This window comes from Podarcis filfolensis, assembly GCF_964270895.1.
Source record: "Podarcis filfolensis genome assembly, chromosome: 5".
NCBI classification, from domain to species: Eukaryota; Metazoa; Chordata; class Lepidosauria; order Squamata; family Lacertidae; genus Podarcis; species Podarcis filfolensis.
In genome coordinates, this window is record NC_139608.1 from 39,221,086 (window position 1) to 39,238,704 (window position 17,619).

The following is a 17,619-nucleotide window of genomic DNA, read 5'->3' on the forward strand; positions in this document are numbered from 1 at the left end:
GACGGCCCTCGTTCTGCAGGCTGGAGAGAACAGATGGAGCGACGGCGAAGGTTTGAATTTGACTTCCGAGACCGGGATGATGAGCGGGGTTATCGAAGAGTGCGATGTGGCAGTGGAAGTATGGATGATGATAGGGATAGCCTTCCTGAATGGTGCTTAGAAGATGCAGAAGAAGAAATGGGGACTTTTGACTCATCTGGGGCATTCCTCTCCTTAAAAGTGAGAAACTTTCTGTGAACTTGTCATAATATTAACGGTATTATTTATAACCAGTAGTATAAAGTTTGTTGTTTGCATGTGTGTTTTCCTTAGAAGGTTCAAAAGGAACCAATTCCTGAGGAACAGGAAATGGATTTCCGTCCTGTAGAGGAAGGGGAAGACAGGTCTGATTCAGAAGGAAGTCACAATGAAGAAGCCAAAGAAGTAGATAAGACACATGGAAGGGAAAGTGTTAAGACGGAGCATACAGCAGCAGCAGGTAAGGAGGATTTCTCAAGTCTATCCTTTTAAGTTTTGCTTCCACCTTCCAGCTCAGTTAAATAAAGTTATCAATCATTTCAGAAGTAACAGAAGAAACAGTCAAAGAATCTTCACCATCCACCAGGTCAGGTACTCCACCAAAATCCCAGTCACAGGAGCCATTACCTACAAGCCTGCTTGAAAGAAGGGAAGACTGTGTTCCAGAAGTAATAGAAAAAAGAGAAGATAAAGAAAACCAAATGGAGGATATTCCATCAGCCAAAGTGCCCAACAGAGAAGGTAATCATATTTCAGGTTTGGCATAATGTATATGCAAAGTATGCAAAAATAATAAAATAAAATAAAAGACTGTAGTGACAAAGCAAGGTGGAAAGGATGAACTGGTCATTCATACATTGTTTAAGCATTGTTGAAAGCATGCCATCTTGCTTATTGTCTGATTATACATTTTATCACATAATAACAGTTCTGGTAGAAAGAAGGGCCTTTAAAGAAATTTAATGTCCATTCTTCCCCATCCCCAGATCCAATTTCTGCTGTCCAGCCTTTACCACAGATTTCTCCAGATGCAGCTTCCCTTGTTCATCTTCCTCCTCCAGAGTCAAATCCAATTCCTGCCTTAAGGCCTGTTCAGACATCAGTCACAGCTGCTCCAGGGATGGGTAATATTCCTGCTGACCCTGATGACGAAGAGGGCCTCAAACATTTAGAACAGGTAGAGCATCTTCGTGAATTCTGGTTTGTTTGTTTTTTGTTGTTGTGCTTCAAAGGCTGAAGGAAAACATTCTTTTGTATACTTATCTTGTAACTGCAGCTACCTGATCCAGGTGATTGTGGGCAAAAGCTTTGGGATTGAGACCGGTTGCTGAGAATATCATAGCAATAGCCTTTACAAGTCAGCAGTGCTTATGCACCCAAGGTGGAGACAGGAGTTCAAGATGCAACCTAGAGCTAATGTACCTAGTCAACTATAGACTAGCACACCCCTCACATAGACCAACAGTTGGCAACTGCAGAGGAAAACTAGTTTTGGGCAGGACTGGCAACTAATTGCTTTTACAATGTTTTCCTGCAACTGATCATGAAAATGGGCAAAACTATATTGATGTATTAATGGGCAAAAATGAAACATATTTTGCAGTTTGACAATACTTCAGATAATCAACTTAATTTTCATTAAAACAGTTTCAACCTGTATGTTCCTGCCATCTCCTCCTCAAACAAAAATGGAAAATTAATATTTTTGTTAATTAAAGAAGGGGAATTCCTGTTTTCTAAAATAAAGTTTAATCTATCTTGTATATTTGTCTGGTATGCAACTCCAGTAGGTTAACTTTGTGAGTACTAAGTGAATCAAGTTGAAAAATGGACACACACCCCGACATTAATATAAATAGATAATCACCTGACTTCATTCATGAGCATTGTGACAGAATGCGTGTACGCAGTAGAGAATATGAGAGTCACCTCATGCTGCTGATACTCAAGTATAAAATATACACACACTATATTCCCCCCTTCAAAATACAAATGAACAGAGGGCCAATCCTTTTCCATGTCAGTCACATATGTTTTAAGGGTAAAGCATTGATATGTAGACATGATCATCTTCAGAGCCCTTCCCTGTCTGCTGATTTTATATAGGAGCCCCTCAGTGTAAAAATGGCAAATGAAAAATGAGTGAAAATGCAGACTGAAAAAGACTCTGAACATAGATTCTGAAAATGACTCCAGAAACAATTCTTCGTTTTCCAGTAGTTTGAATGTTGCTTAAACATGTTGCAAGAAACTTGAATTTCCAAAGACCAATAATTTCTTGTAAAATTCCAACCACGATGTATACAGACATCATTACAATTATTACAATTAATCTATTAACCACCATCTCAAGGTGATTTACACGTAAAATAATGAAAAGCAGTTAAACACAAAAGCAACAGAGACATTTCAAACAAGACTAAAACCCCAACAAGCAGACACTTTTGATAAAGATTCATTTATCAATCTGGGAAAGCCTGTTGGAATGAAAATGTCCTCAGCTGTTTACAGAAGCTGACCATCCTTGCTGCTTACCAGATAATAAGACTTGCTTCCCGGCAAGCAGTTCTGCCAAGCTTTATTATCTTTTTGCATAATTATTTAAACTTACCTTTTCATTCCTTTGTCTGAGTCCACCAACCATGATGGTATTATTCATAAGGCTTTCTGCTGAATTTCACCTTATTCCACTGACGGTGTGTAACCTGGCAGTAGTAACCTCAGTCGTTCTTAATGTCCCCCCCCTCCTCTTGCTGCAGCAAGCAGAAAAAATGGTGGCGTATTTGCAGGACAGTGCCCTGGATGATGAAAGGCTAGCAGCCAAACTTCAGGAGCAGAGAGTAAAGGGTACTTCAGTACCATTACTCCATGAGGCCATGCAAAAGTGGTTCTACAAAGATCCACAGGGAGAAATTCAGGGTAAGCTTTCATCCTTACCGCTTTTTATTTTTATTTCACTGGAATGTTGTTTTTTAGTTATATGTGCACTAAAAAAGGGTGAGACATAAATAAAAGAAAAAGAAACACCACCCATGTAGAAGGCAAAGTAAAGGGGGGGAGGGAGGGAAATCCATGTATACTGTATACTTTACAAAGTTGTTATTGCACTCCATCAGATATTAACCTATTACAGTATTTGTAAGAATGGATTCCAAATATCATTGAATCTGTCCATGGCAAGTCTGCGTTTGTATGCAAGTTGTTCATATGTTGCGAGTTTGTATAAGTCTTCCATCCAATCGTAGAAGGGAGCCGCATTTTTATTTTTCTAATTCATCAGTCTTAGTCTTTTTGCTGTGGTAAGGGCACGGAGAATCCACTCATATTGTCCCTTTGTAAGGTTCTATGTGCTGGGTATATAATTCAAAGGGATATTTTGCTCTGTAAATGTAAGGTTGTTCCATATAGTTCTGTTGATAGTTTCAGTTACCGTATTTTTCGCCCTATAGGACGCACTTTTCCCCCTCCAAAAATGAAGGGGAAATGTGTGTGCGTCCTATGGGGCGAATGCAGGCTTTCGCTGAAGCCTGGAGAGCGAGAGGGGTTGGTGCGCACCGACCCCTCTCGCTCTCCAGGCTTCAGGAAGCTCTGCGCAACCCTCGGGAGACCGGCTCCGATGGCCGCGCAGAGCTGCCTGCAGTCCCGGGCTCAGCACAGCTATGCGCGGCCATCGCCAGCCCCACAAGCTCGGGGGACAGCAGGGAGGCGGAGTGCGCCTTCCCGCTGTTCCCCGACCTGGTTCTTCCAGCCCCGCACCTGGGGGGGAAATAATTTTTTCCCCTTTATTTCCCTCCCCCCCCCAAAAAAAAATCTAGGTGCGTCCTATGGGGCGCAAAATACGGTACCTTCTGTCAAAAATCTTTCAGTATAGGACAATGAAAAAACATGTTTTAGAGAAGCATTATCCCTGTTGCATCTCCAACAGTTAGCTACCTTAGATAGCCCTTTTTTAAACAAGCGTAATGGGGTCCAGTATATTCTAAATATTATTTTTTGTTTTTTGAGCCTCAGTTTAAGGTCCAGAGACACCCTTGTTATAGCACTTAACACAGATTCCCACTGTGGGGTCGAAGTTGAGATCTCTAATTCTTTTTTCCATTTCTCCCTCAGTACCTGTATATCAAATTGGTTTGCTAGTGACATATATTTATATATGTTGATGGCCGGGTTTTTTTGTTGTGTAAGAATTAATCACTTGCTTCAATATCTCTGGGGTCTCTCTGGCTGTAAAAGCTGCTGGTCCGTAGATGGTGGTTAGCAAGTTTTTTTCTGCAGATATTGCCATTGAGCATTTGTAGGTAATCTGTATTTGTCTCTTAAGACAGAATATGTGTAAAATTCATCCTCTTTGTTTATCAGCTGTTCGAACATTAATATACCCAAATTCATCCACCTCTTCCATACAACTATTTCTTTCCCAATTTTTAAAGACAGGTTTCCCCACAAAGTCATTTGTTGTGGAAGAAAAGGTCAAATTTATATTTTCTGGACATGTGGTGCCATATCATTCGAACTAATCTTATTGTTTCAATAGCATCTTGAGTATTAATGTATTTAGACCCAAGTGCTACCCATCTTTCTAAAGGTGCTACATAGGAATATTCCAAAGAAGCCCAATTTGGACAGTTGTTTTTAGTTATGGGTCTCCAGAATTGTCTACCTGACAGTGAATATGCTTGGTGATACAATTCTAAGTCAGGGATCCCAAATCCTCCTCCTTTTATTGGTATTTGCATTTTTTGCATAGATATTCTTGTAACTGAAGAGCCCCAAAGGCATTTTCTAAACAAAGATTTAATTTTATGAAAGTATTTGCTTGGTATGTAAATTGGAATTCCTCTTAAGGTATAAACTAGTCTGGTATTATGTTCATTTTATTTCACTGAAATATTAAGGGAAATTACAATACACTGCCTATGTACTTAGGGTGGCATCAGAAAATGTCTAGCTCTATAAGTAAGATCAAGACACATACGGCACATACTTAGAGCAGTCCCCCAGATACCAGGCTCTATATGGGCTGTGACTGTTGGGTGCAACACTCAGTAGAGGTTTCACTCTTGTCTTCATGGATTTCATCCCTTGATGATTTTGCAGGTCCATTCAGTAACCAAGAGATGACAGAGTGGTTCCAGGCTGGGTATTTCACAATGTCACTGTTGGTGAAAAGAGCATGTGATGAGAGCTTCCAGCCGCTTGGAGACATCATGAAAATGTGGGGCAGGGTTCCTTTCACTCCCGGTCCAGCACCACCTCTGCATTTGGTAAATATGACAATGTGTAAAAAAGTTAACCTTAAATTAGAAAGTTAAGAGATGCCAGTTTTAGGGTTTTGTGTGCTTTTGTGCTACCAGGCACAGAGCAGCAAAGACCTTTAGAGAGACTGCCTGTATGTTGAACATATACTCTGAGCCGCAATAGAACGGGCTTTCCATACAGGAAGGGAAAAGTGCTTACTTTAGCTAGAAGTGAAATAGCAAAAGCCCTCATTGCTACTAATTCACTTACCTAAAAGCCTTCGAATGCTGCTTCAGTTGGATCTGGCTGAACTGCTTTCTATGCACAGCAAATTGCAGAAGGAAATTAAGCCACAATCAGTAAAAGGTAGCTCCTACTGAGGCCCCTGACCCTTACTCCTTTTTTCAAGCATGTTACTAGTTGTGGTCCTCCTGACTCCAGCCTTGTTGGTGTAGTCCAAAGACGATCTTTGAATCAGATTTGTCCTTGAACCAATTCTGCTTAGCAGCGAGAATTCTCCCCAGCAACAGGTGTCTTTATCTAGGCATGTCTGGGGGAAGAGAGATTCAGTGTCTGCCTTTGTCTATAAGAGTCTCTGAACCTGTCTCTCTAGCTGGATTGCTGCAGGGAGCAGAGAGAATTGAAATCTCTGTATATTGTTCTGTTTTATTTATGTAGACCAGTAGTGATATAAAGTTATGCAACTTGTAATATAAATAAATACTTTGAAGAAGAACTGAATGGGTGAGGTGTTTATTCCTTCACGGGCATGCACCGATAGAGAGCTGGACTGCTGCTGCTGTGAAGACACAGGAAGACTTTCTGGGTAACTCTGCTGTGAGACAGTAAAAAGAACCCCAAAGGATTGGAGCACACACACTAACAAGCCTGCCTTGCTTCTGCCGCTGTGGCTTGATTTAGCATGTGGCACACAGCTTCTCCCTCTTTCTTCATATCTGGGAGAGGTGAAGTAGGAAAGCATAGGGCCTTCCTCGAGGTAGAGGAGCATGTATCTTATGCACTGGGGATATTTGCTCCAGTTTCCTTTGCCAAGGAATGGTCCCTAGACACAGTTTAACTATATACACCCCTTTATTTTCCACTTCACACAATCCTTTATACTTTTTTACTAAACACAGTAAGCTGTAAAAAATGTTGTTCCATTTAATAACTTTTAATATAAAAATATAGAGCCAGTGTGGTGTAGTGGTTAAGAGCGGTAGTCTCGTAATCTGGGGAACCGGGTTCGCTTCCCCGCTCCTCCACATGCAGCTGCTGGGTGACCTTGGGCTAGTCACACTTCTTTGAAGTCTCTCAGCCCCACTCATCTCACAGAGTGTTTGTTGTGGGGGAGGAAGGGGAAGGAGAATGTTAGCCGCTTTGAGACTCCTTAAAGGGAGTGAAAGGTGGGATATCAAATCCAAGGTATTTCATAATCATAATGTTGTAGGTCACTGTAATCAGAGTTGTGCGTATGCTCATGAATCCTAACATTTGATGTAAGTTCAGCTATCGATTTGTTTACAACCACAGGGAGAGTTGGACCAGGAACGACTGACTAGACAACAGGAATTCACAGCCATGTACCAAATGCAGCACCTCCAGTACCAGCAATTTTTGTTACAGTAAGTTTATATCAGGGGTGGCTAACCATTGGCCCTCCAGATGTTGGACTATAATTCCTTTCATCCCTGATCATTGCACATGCCAACTGGGGTTAATGGGAGTTGGAACAGCATCTGGAGCACCACAGGTTAGCATCCCCTGGTCTATAGAAATATTTGTCAATGGCCATTTTGCTTTGTTTAAATGATCTAGAGCAGGGTAGTCCAATTTTTCTGTTAACAGCCTATTTGGTTTCTATTCTGGGCACAGAGAAGGGATGGAGCACTTTATTCCTCTTCCTCCAGCCTGCCTGCAACTCCTGGTTGCTTAAGGCTGCCAGCCTAGTTCTTAAATAAAAGGCTTGGAACCTGAGTTCTCTTCTGCTGGCAGGAGTTTTCATGAGCAGACTTGCTCATGGGATGCTCCTGCCAGTGGAAGGAAGAAAGTGACGTTCACTTATTTCCCCTTCCCCCTCCATTCCCATGTGTCCCCTGGAGGGCTTGTGGGGTAGAGAGAGTTGGCTCCAGTAAACTCCTTTTCCACCATCGTGATCCTCCATTCAGTGAAAACTTTCCATGGAAAGGTGGAATCCTATACGACAAAGGGATAGTTAGAATCCAATCTATAATTTAGGTAAATGTTGTGTGTCGCTGTTTTGAATAGCCACTTCAAATGACAGTTTTAAAATTTCTTATTTTTGGTGGGTGGGTGCTGGTTTGCACTGATGTGTATGAATGTCAGTTGTGATATGAACTAGCAGCTCTTTCCTCTTCTGGGTTTTTATAGTCATTCTGTAACTAAGTAGAGTGAACTTTCCCCCATTCTCTTTTCCAGACAACAGTATGCCCAGGTAATGGCACAGCAGCAAAAAGCAGCTCTCTCATCACAGCAGCAGCAGCAGCTGGCTCTCCTTTTGCAACAGTTCCAGGCACTTAAAATGAGGTAAGAATGCAAGTTTCAGGGCCATTTTCACACATTATGCAGTAGTAAATCCAGTACTTTGAAAGTAAACTTCAGGCCAGCATGAATGGTTTCCTGAGAACATGTCTTTGGAAATGTTGGCATGCACATAACTGTCATGTTCATACTTCACGTTATCAAAAGGGCATGTAATATAACACTGAATATAATGTATAAAGTGGCCTTATAGAGTCTACTTATGATAGTGGTTGTTGAGTATATAGCACTCTGTTTATGCCTGTTTAAAATTGCCTCAAGTCACTGTCACTAAGACTGTGAAATAGATCTGTTGTCACTTTGTCCATTTATGTTGGTTGTATTTGTCATCATCTCATATTTGTTTTCAATGAAGCCTGTTAATTGACCAGAGCAAAAATTTTCATTCAAATTCTGGTCAGTATTAAAGAACAGTTTTGTGCATCTCAAGAGTTCTGGATTTTGCTCAGCAATGTTGGAATTGTCAGGAAGTTATGCCCTAATATCACTTTAATACTGGTTCTGAAGAAGGAGAAAAAAGAGATGCATTGTATTTTAAAATAAAAAGAAAACACCCCTGTGACCTCTAAGTAGAACTAGCTTTTTGATGTAGCATGTTGAATCTTCCTCTTTATATTCCAGGAAAGCTGAGCAGAACATGGTGACTCCTGTAACAAGGTCTGTGTCAGTGCCAGACACTGGCTCAATTTGGGAGCTTCAGTCAGCAGCCCCACAAGCTACAGGTACGAAACAGTGTTTTGATATTGACTGCATTCAGACACAAAACAAACTGCCCTGAAATGACATCCAAATGAATGTCGCTTACAAACCATGGTTTGTGAATAATTGCCAAACCAGGATCTGAAACTACATCTTGAGAAAACTATGGTCGGCTCCTGGATCAAAGCCCACTAACCATGATTTGGGATGCTGCTGTTTTGAGAGGTACAGATACAAGTATAAAGCAGATAAAACACAAAAGCTGTACCTTAGAGGTCCTCAGTGGTGATCTCTTCATTCTCATTCTTTCTGTCAGCAGCCTCATTTCTACCTCCTTAATTTATGCCTAGCTACACATCCTTAGAAGGCTTCCTCCCCCTCTACTTCCTAAAAAAGGAAAAACCAAAGGTACACAAAAGAGGTCATTTAACAGTCTTAATGATCAAAACATATAGTGCATGTGATGGTGTTTCCTGCTTGGCAGGGGGTTGGACTCGATGGCCCTTGTGGTCTCTTCCAACTCTATGATTCTATGATGTGATATTTTTTAATTACCAGTGAATTTGCTTGGGTGCACAGAATTGCTAGCTTCTTGGCTCTGTGGTCTCCTAATTTAAATATTAATGAATAGCCTACATTTCCACCCTTTTTGCAGTCTGGGAAGGAAGCAGTGTCTGGGATCTCCCAATTGACACTACAGCTCAGGGACCAGCTCTAGAACAGTTGCAGCAGCTTGAAAAAGCCAAAACTGCTAAGGTAAGAAACAGTAGAAACCATTCCAGTTGCCGCTTTTCATTTCATTTCATTTGTTTTCTGAGTAACTGTGACATGCCTTATACTGATTTAGTGTAATTGCCTAATACTGTACTGATTTAGTGTAACTGGGACACAACTTACTAATTCTTAATTGGGCTTTTTTAAAAAACACCAAGGACACACTTTAGGGAAGACCAATCAAACTGGTAGTTGTAGAAGAGGATGCTGAGGAGAGTGAATGGAACTAGTGGGAATAATGTGCTAGTTGAAGAGGTCTTTACTTCTAATGTTACTTCTTTAATTCAGCTAGAGCAGGAGAGGAGAGAGGCAGAACTGAGGGCCAAAAGAGAAGAAGAAGAGCGGAAAAGACAGGAGGAGCTACGGAGGCAACAGGAAGAGCTGATCAGGAGACAAGAAGAAGAAAGAAAAAGAAGAGAAGAGGAGGAGCTGGCACGCAGAAAGCAGGTGACATCTCAAATACATAAATTACTATTTCAGTATCTTTAAGAGAACACATTTTCTCAGGTCCTGTGAAGGAAGCTGGATAAGTTTTTTACCTGTTCCTTCCACCTTTTAAGTCCAAAATGTATTCAGTTTTTCAGCTCAATCATACATGTTTATTTTTTGGAAGCCACCCTGGGGATTTATTTGAAGGATGTGCAGAAATTGCTCATAATAAAGAAAATACATAAATAAATAAGAATTTTATTTAGGACAGGTGGGGGAAGTATGGTCTATGTTATGTTCCAGGAGCTGTTCCTCATAGAAGCGTAGAGTTGGAAGGGACCCAAGGGTCATCTAGTCTAACCCCTGCAATGCAGGACATGACCCCCCCCAAGCCTTACACTCCAGGAAGAGAGCCATTAAAGGGGCCTCTTGCCATTGCAACAACTCCATGGTTCTGCATTCTTCAGCATCATCCCCTGGCTACTGCCAAGGGCAAGGCTTATCAAAAGCCTGTTTTTCCCTTGAAGGGACCCTATTACTTCTAAGTTGCCTACATCAACAGGAGGCAGATTGTATTTTTGTATTAGAACACTTTTGTGACTCGGGGGAGACACCTGGAAAAAAACAGTTTAAGGACTCTGTCTGTTTATCTTTGGCAACCAAGCATGTGTCTGCTCTAGGCTTATGGCCTGATGAACAGCCTCCAGAGCAAGCACACACATCACCAGCAGCCTCAGTATTGCCTTCCAGGAGGGCAGAAGTATTCTTGGGGTGGGATGTTAATTTGGGGGAGGACTAAATTGAATTTGGAGCACCTGGGTGATAATTTCAGAAAAAGGAAAATTTGATTTTGGGTAATCTCTGGGTAGGGTATTAATTTGGAGGGCAGAAAGAAAGAGTGAGAAAAGAGGATGGCCCTGCCCACTGCTGACTTCCACCCCCAAAGTGAAGTCAGCCCCTGTCCCTACGCATTCCAGACTGCTGTCATGTCATTTAAAAGACCTCTGGCTTCAGGTCAGAATCAGAGCAGCCAGGTCAGGGGACCCTTACTATTCTGCATACCATAAATAGGAATTTCAATGCAGATCCACACTTTTAGCTAATTTCTTTCTTTTTATTTCTGTGTTCAGGAAGAAGCCCTAAGGCGGCAGAGGGAACAAGAAATTGCACTAAGACGGCAGCGGGAAGAGGAAGAACGGCAACAACAAGAGGAAGCACTTAGAAGACTGGAAGAGAGGAGAAGAGAAGAGGAAGAAAGACTACAGCGAGAAGAGTTGCTTCGTAAACAGGTGAAAAGAGGGGAAATCTTTTGCAGTTAAGACCTGCAAGAATCAGAGGGTGGTTCGCACATGTATGCTCACTTGTTGACTACATCAAGTGATAATGCATAAGTGAATGAGCCATTATTAGCTCAAACAGCTTTCATGGCTGCTCTGGGGCATTTTCTAAAGCTATATTTTATCAAATTGTTGTGTTCTAGCACAGGTTGCATTCTTAGAAGCAAAGGATTCTTTGCAATCCTATGTATCTTGAAACAAACAAAAAGGAAGCATTTTAATCTAGGTTAGTCCACTTTAGAGACTCTTCATATTTTTTCTGTTCTGGGAAGGAAGAGGAGGCTGCCAAATGGGCACGTGAAGAAGCAGAGGCAAAGCGTCAGCTAGAAGAAAACCGGCTGCGCATGGAAGAAGAAGCAGCCCGACAGAGGCATGAAGAGGAAGAACGAAAACGTAAAGAGCTGGAACTCCAACGCCAGAAAGAAATTATGAGGCAGAGGCAGCAGCAGCAGGAGGCTTTGCGCCGATTGCAGCAGCAGCAACAGCAGCAGCAACTTGCACAGATGAAGGTACTGATTCTTCGTAATGTTACTCTTTTTCTCATTGCCACAAACCCACTCTCACAAGTTATGCTCACAGCCCAAGCCAGCAGAGAAGCTCTCTGTTAGCTGTGCTGAAATTTACATGACCATTGCCAGAACCTGCCTTTTAACGCTCTTGGAATTGAGCACCAGAAGCAGGAGATGGGCAGCTCTAACTTCAATCAGTGGCATCCCAGTTTGTCCAGGTTATCTCTTTACTGCTCAGTGTACCTCATTGTACACTGCTTAGATATTTCAGTGCTAAGTGATATTTAAGTTGTTGAAATCAATAATAAATAACTAAAACATGAAAGTAGCATAGATATGCAAATCTCTCTAATTTACAGAAAAATTAAGATTTCCTTGACACATATCATAATTCCTGCCCCCCCCGCCCTGCTCAGGGTGTGCATTTCTGTCCATACCTATAGATCTGAGAAAGTACAATGAGGAGCAACTTGCCACCCTACCAAAAATGTATATAGGTGCACATATCCTGAGTAATGCCTCATTTTTAAGCTAAACCCTTCCAGAGTGCTACCTGGAACTATCCTTCACCAAGGATTGCCTGACTACTGTAGTCCATGTTGCATTCTTGAGGCTGGATTACAGTTGTACCTCGGGTTAAGTACTGAATTCGTTCCGGAGGTCCATTCTTAACCTGAAACTGTTCTTAACCTGAAGCACCACTTAACTAATGGAGCCTCCTGCTGCTGCTGCTGCGCCGCCGGAGCACGATTTCTGTTCTCATCCTGAAGCAAAGTTCTTAACCTATTCCTGGGTTAACGGGGTCTGTAACCTGAAGCGTATGTAACCCAAGGTACCACTGTACAGCAATGCTCTCTATGTGGGACTGCCCTTGGTTGTGCTCCAGAAGCTTCAGCTGGTATAGAATGCAGTGGCCAGACTGTTGGTGGGGGCAAATAGCCCACAACATGTGACACCATTGTTAAAACATCTGCATTAGCTGCCCATCTACTACTGAGCCAGGTTTAAGGTCCTTTTGTTAATTTACAAGCCCCAAACAACTTAGGTCTGGGGTACCTTAGCAACTGCCTGAACTTTTATATCTCAGCTCATTCACTGAGACCATTAGCAGGAGTGTTGCTGGTTGTCCACTGAACTGAAGACAACTCAGCTATCAGTGACTTGACATCATAATGGCACCGGATGATTTAAAGCTGGGTGCCCCTTGTCCCGCTGCCAGAGTTGACCAGCAGGGGTGGGGAAAATAATGTTCTGGTTCATTGGGTAAAAAGGTTCTCCGCTCCTGATTTAGAGCATAAAACTGGGAGTAGAGAAACCTGGATTCAAGTCATTACACTGTCATGAAACTCACTGGATAAACTTGGGCCAGTCTAATCTGTTTCACCAGGTAGGTGTGAAGCTAAAATGAAGTCAGTACCATGTACACAAGTCCTGGGAGGATGAGCCGTGTAAAAATAGAGGCTGAAGCTGTTGGTTTTGAATGGCATGGGTCTCTGCATCAGACTTTTAAAAATGCATTTTTCATTGTTTCTCCATGCTACTACTGCCTTCTTCCCTCAGCTGTTTTCTTTGCTTCATTTCCTTTCCTTTGAATAATTCCCATTTCATTCACAGCACAGTCAGGTGCTTGAATCTTACTATTATATTGCTATAGAAATTATGACTATTGTTGGTACTATAAAGATTAATTGGAGGTTGGGTACACACCTGGCAGGAAAAGGTTGCAGTTCTACAGTACAAGGAGACAAAATAAAGATTGTGGCATATTAGCAGCTTTTGTGGCAGACAATAACAACTGTTTGCATGTTTTTGAGTGGCTGATTCAGCATATATCCTGATGTATTCACTCTTTCCATTAAGAAAATTTAAGTGCTGTTTCTTGTATGTCTTTCTTCCCAGCTCCCTTCTTCTTCAACATGGGGTCAGCAATCAAATTCTAGGGCATGTCAGTCCCAAACAACGTTATCATTAGCAGAAATCCAGAAGCTTGAAGAAGAGAGAGAGCGGCAGCTTCGAGAAGAGGTAAAATTCATAGTTTGGAAAAGAGGCTTTAGGTTGCTGCTGAAATAGAATAGTCAAATTTCCTTGCCATTACACCTTTATGAAAGACATATTCTTTCACCTATTGTGAAAGATATATTCATCTGGTGAACTCCCACTACGTTCTGCCTTTAGACAGCCCATGGCTTGCTCATTTGTGTGCAGTTGTGGCTTGTCACTGCTAGGAGTCACTGTGACAATTTCTAAACACTTAATAAGCTTAACCCAAGATACCTAGGAGGCTTTACACAGCTCATTCTCACCTCCCTTCATGGAACACAGCAGTTAAACCTTGAAGTTGCCAATTAAGCATAGTTTCCTGTATCATCTGAGCTGCGAAACTAGTTACCAGTTTTAGAACAAAGCAGGCTCTGAAGCCAACTTCAAAGCATTGTTAAAATCCTAGTTGGTTTTGAACCTGGTAACTGTGGGAATTCCGGGTTAGCGCCATCGGCGAATGGCGGAGTTCCTCCGATCGGGGGAGCGGGCTCTGTGGAAATTGGGTCTGCCCACCGCGGCGAAGGTGGGGACCCGCTAGAAATCCCAGGCGGAGGGAGCCTGGGAATGTGGGGTTCGGCAGAGCACCAGGAGCGCCTCCCCTACTCGCGGGGAACCACAACTTGGGGCTCCGGAGCGAAGTGGGGTGAGCAGCGCGGTGCTGCGAACTGATTGCTATTTTCACGGAGGGAAGCCGCACAGCCATCGCCGGAGAGCGCTGACTTTTTCCTGTTGACAATTGGACTCTAAACAAGTACCCGTGAGTAAAAACGGAAAATTGGATCAAGAAATACTTGAATTAGGCTCCGAAGCGGGAAGGTTCAAAACAGGAAGTCTGCCTCCCGCTTTTTGTAAATAGACTGAAGCAAAAACCTTACAATCTAATAGCCTGGAAAGTTGTTTTAAAGGTTGGAATTTCCTGCATTTACAACTAACAAAACCCCCTTGGAAGCAGGTGAAAAGGGGGGGTGGAATCTGACTGTTTAAGCCTGCAGGAAGGGAGTAAAGGAAAATAAGTTTCCATCGTCTCAAACCTGGGAACGGGGTGTCAGGACAGAAATTGCCGGAGACGTCCATTGATTGTACGTGGAACATTTTGACAGATAGTTAAAAAAGAGAACCAAACTGACTTCAATGCTGCCTTCTGCATTTTAAAGAAACAAAGTATTTGAAAATTGAAAATTGAAAGTAACTTTATTTTGTTGGACATGTTTTAAAAAGATGGATACAAATAGAAATTGTGTCCCCTAGAGGGAGCTTGTCAATTTGTTGCTGCAGTTTACTTGGAGACCTCACAGCTGCGAGATTGGGATCGTGGGACCAGCTGTTTGACCTTGAATAGAAATGTGTGGGGAGGAAGTTTTGGTGTCTGCTTTTTGCAAGACAAATGCTTTGCTGGAGCAGTTGCATGAGAAGACGGGTTTGATGAAGGAGAAGTTGGACTTGATGACTGCTGTAGCCAGTGAATATGGATTAACAGGAAACATAGAAATTATGCAGCGACCAACTCAGGAAATTGGTTCGACCGGGCAAGTGCAAGGGCAGATGAAGATGGAGGAGGCTGCGATCGCACCCCAAGCAACACAAATGGAGAGATCCGAAGCCCTGCAGGAGCACAAGCCGCTGTTTTGGAAGATTGAATTTGGAGTGGGCCTGGGAGAGCCTGGAGTTAAGGAGGCTCTTAACTTTGGGGGGACTTGGAAATATGCTGACAACTATTTTTTGGATAGTTACTTTTTGGATTACAATGATGATGGCGGGGAGTGGGACTGTGGGGAATGGGCTAGTCTGATGAAGAAAGATGGATATAACTATCGGTTGGAATCCCCCAGAGACCTACTCCTCAAGGAGAAAGGGAAGAAATTAAGAAAGAAACCAACGAAAGATAAGGAAAAGTGTAAGCATAAACAAGAAGAAGAAAATCTGCAGAAGAGGCATAGAAGAGACTTAAGGGCCTCGGACATAAGATCACCAGGTTGATGGACTGGATGGAATGGACAGTAAGGACTGACATAACCCGAGACCAGGAAGAAGGGACGTTGGATAAAATTTTTTTAAAAAAGCCTATAAAAGGAAAATTTTCTTTTTATTTTTGGAATTAGTGTAAAACTAATGAAATATTAGGGAAAATGTTGGAATGGAATTATCTGGCTTTAGTAGAAAGGATATAAGGAGTTATGTATAAATATGTTTTAAATTTTGAACATTAAGGTTTTCTTTTTATGGTAAGACAAGGTTAAATCAAGGTAAATTGAATAACAGAATATGTCAAAAGATGGAAAGGACTTGTTGAGTTAACTAATAGGTTAGACTATCTAAATAAGAATTGAGAAAGACGGAAAGAATTTGCTGAAACAACGAATTAAATTAGAACACAAAAAGGGAGGTGTGAGGAGGTCAAAGAATTAAGCAGATGAAAAGATGTAATATGGGATTTGTCTTTTTTTCTTTTTTTCTTTTTGTTTGTTTGTTTGTTGTGATGTATTTGTTCCTTTTTTTTCTTATTTTTTGTCCTTTTTTGTACTTTTGAAACTCTGAATAAATATCATTTTAAAAAAATATGAACCTGGTAACTGTGATTTCCCAGTGATGAAGTAGAAATTGTGCTTAATTGAATATTTTCTGAGTATAACTGCTGTGCGCTACAAAGGGAGAAGAAGGGAGAGCACAAGCAGGCAAAAAGCTTCCACATGTCTCATTTTAATAAACCCAAGTTATAATTGCCCAAATATTATCATAGTCTTAGATTATCAAGACTGAAAGTGCAGAGATTTTCATAAGCTAGCCTCTTTCTTTTTTTGCAGATTTGCCTGGTTTAATGATACAATGTTAAAGACATAGAATTGTGGTTAATATAAATGCTAATTCTACTGATTCTCTTTAAATGTAAAGCCTAAAATTAGATTCATTGCCCATCTAGTTTTAGTTAGGAATTTAAAAATGAGGGGGTGGGTAGAAAAGTAATTTGTTCTATGAGTAATGTTTGCTTGATTGGAAAACAAAGCAGAATATGAAAGCATTTGTGTCCAGGTGCACTTTCCAAGACCAGAGGCTTTGATCAGTGTGTCTGAGGCAAATTTCAGTACCCCCAGTGAAACACATACCTATTCAGATTTATCGAGCTTTGAGGAAAATGTGTGGGAAACAGTAGAAGATAATCAAGTATGCGTATGCGTTTAAGAACTGGAATGTCCTGCATTGACTGTTTTCCAGCAAAGGCGTCAGCAGCGTGAACTAATGAAAGCCCTCCAGCAGCAACAGCAACAGCAGCAACAGCAACAAAAACTGGCTGGCTGGGGAAATGTTGCCAAACCTGCCGGTACTACAAAATCCCTCTTGGAGATACAGCAGGAGGAGGCAAGGCAGATGCAGAAGCAGCAACAGCAGCAACACCAGCAACAGCAAAGCAGGTCCCGCAGCAGCACTACAGTGAGTACAGATAATAATAATAATAATAATAATACTCTTGTTGAAGTCAAAACTTTATTTGTATTGCTTTTCCTCTATTGGTGATAATAAACAGTATCTCCATTACTGTTGTTCCAGCAACATTCTAATCTGCACACCAGCATTGGCAATTCAGTATGGGGCTCTCTAAACACGAATCCTAGCAGCCAGTGGGCATCAGACCTTGTCAGCAGCATTTGGAGCAATGCTGATACAAAAAACTCAAACATGGGATTCTGGGACGATGCAGTCAAAGAAGTTGGACCTCGTAACTCAACCAATAAAAACAAGAGCAATGCTAGCATCAGGTAGGAACTGGGATGCAGTGAGCTTCCCTTCAATTCATTGTAGAGGCTCAGGCCTGTTGCAGGCCCTCTAAATCATTCTGCTGTAGCCTTTGCCAACCTTGTGCCCTCCAGATGTCTTGGCTACACCATCCCTGACCATTGGCCTTGCTGACTGGGACAGATGGGAATTGTCACCCAAAACATCTGGAGTCTTGTGGATGGAACCTTTCCACCAAACCCTGCAGTGTGCTGTATCAGTGCAGCCAGGATCTCTTATGGTTC

General features: G+C 41.8%; 1 protein-coding gene across 3 annotated transcripts in view; it reads left to right on the forward strand.

The window, feature by feature from the left end:
• Positions 1-17,619, forward strand: part of GIGYF2 (GRB10 interacting GYF protein 2) — a 72,998-nt gene that overhangs the window by 50,066 nt on the left and 5,313 nt on the right. The window contains exons 9-24 of one of the 3 annotated variants that reach the window (XM_083616330.1): positions 2-219; positions 313-478; positions 562-759; positions 1,005-1,195; positions 2,778-2,937; positions 5,116-5,282; positions 6,790-6,881; positions 7,696-7,803; positions 8,440-8,540; positions 9,173-9,273; positions 9,580-9,738; positions 10,851-11,009; positions 11,330-11,566; positions 13,466-13,588; positions 16,817-17,032; positions 17,150-17,358. In XM_083616330.1, coding sequence (XP_083472456.1) covers positions 2-219; positions 313-478; positions 562-759; positions 1,005-1,195; positions 2,778-2,937; positions 5,116-5,282; positions 6,790-6,881; positions 7,696-7,803; positions 8,440-8,540; positions 9,173-9,273; positions 9,580-9,738; positions 10,851-11,009; positions 11,330-11,566; positions 13,466-13,588; positions 16,817-17,032; positions 17,150-17,358 — 2,605 coding nt within the window. Of the gene's footprint in view, position 1; positions 220-312; positions 497-558; positions 760-1,004; positions 1,196-2,777; positions 2,938-5,115; positions 5,283-6,789; positions 6,882-7,695; positions 7,804-8,439; positions 8,541-9,172; positions 9,274-9,579; positions 9,739-10,850; positions 11,010-11,329; positions 11,567-13,465; positions 13,589-16,816; positions 17,033-17,149; positions 17,359-17,619 lie in introns of all 3 variants that reach the window. The other 2 variants (XM_083616328.1, XM_083616329.1) reach the window with 2 other exon arrangements.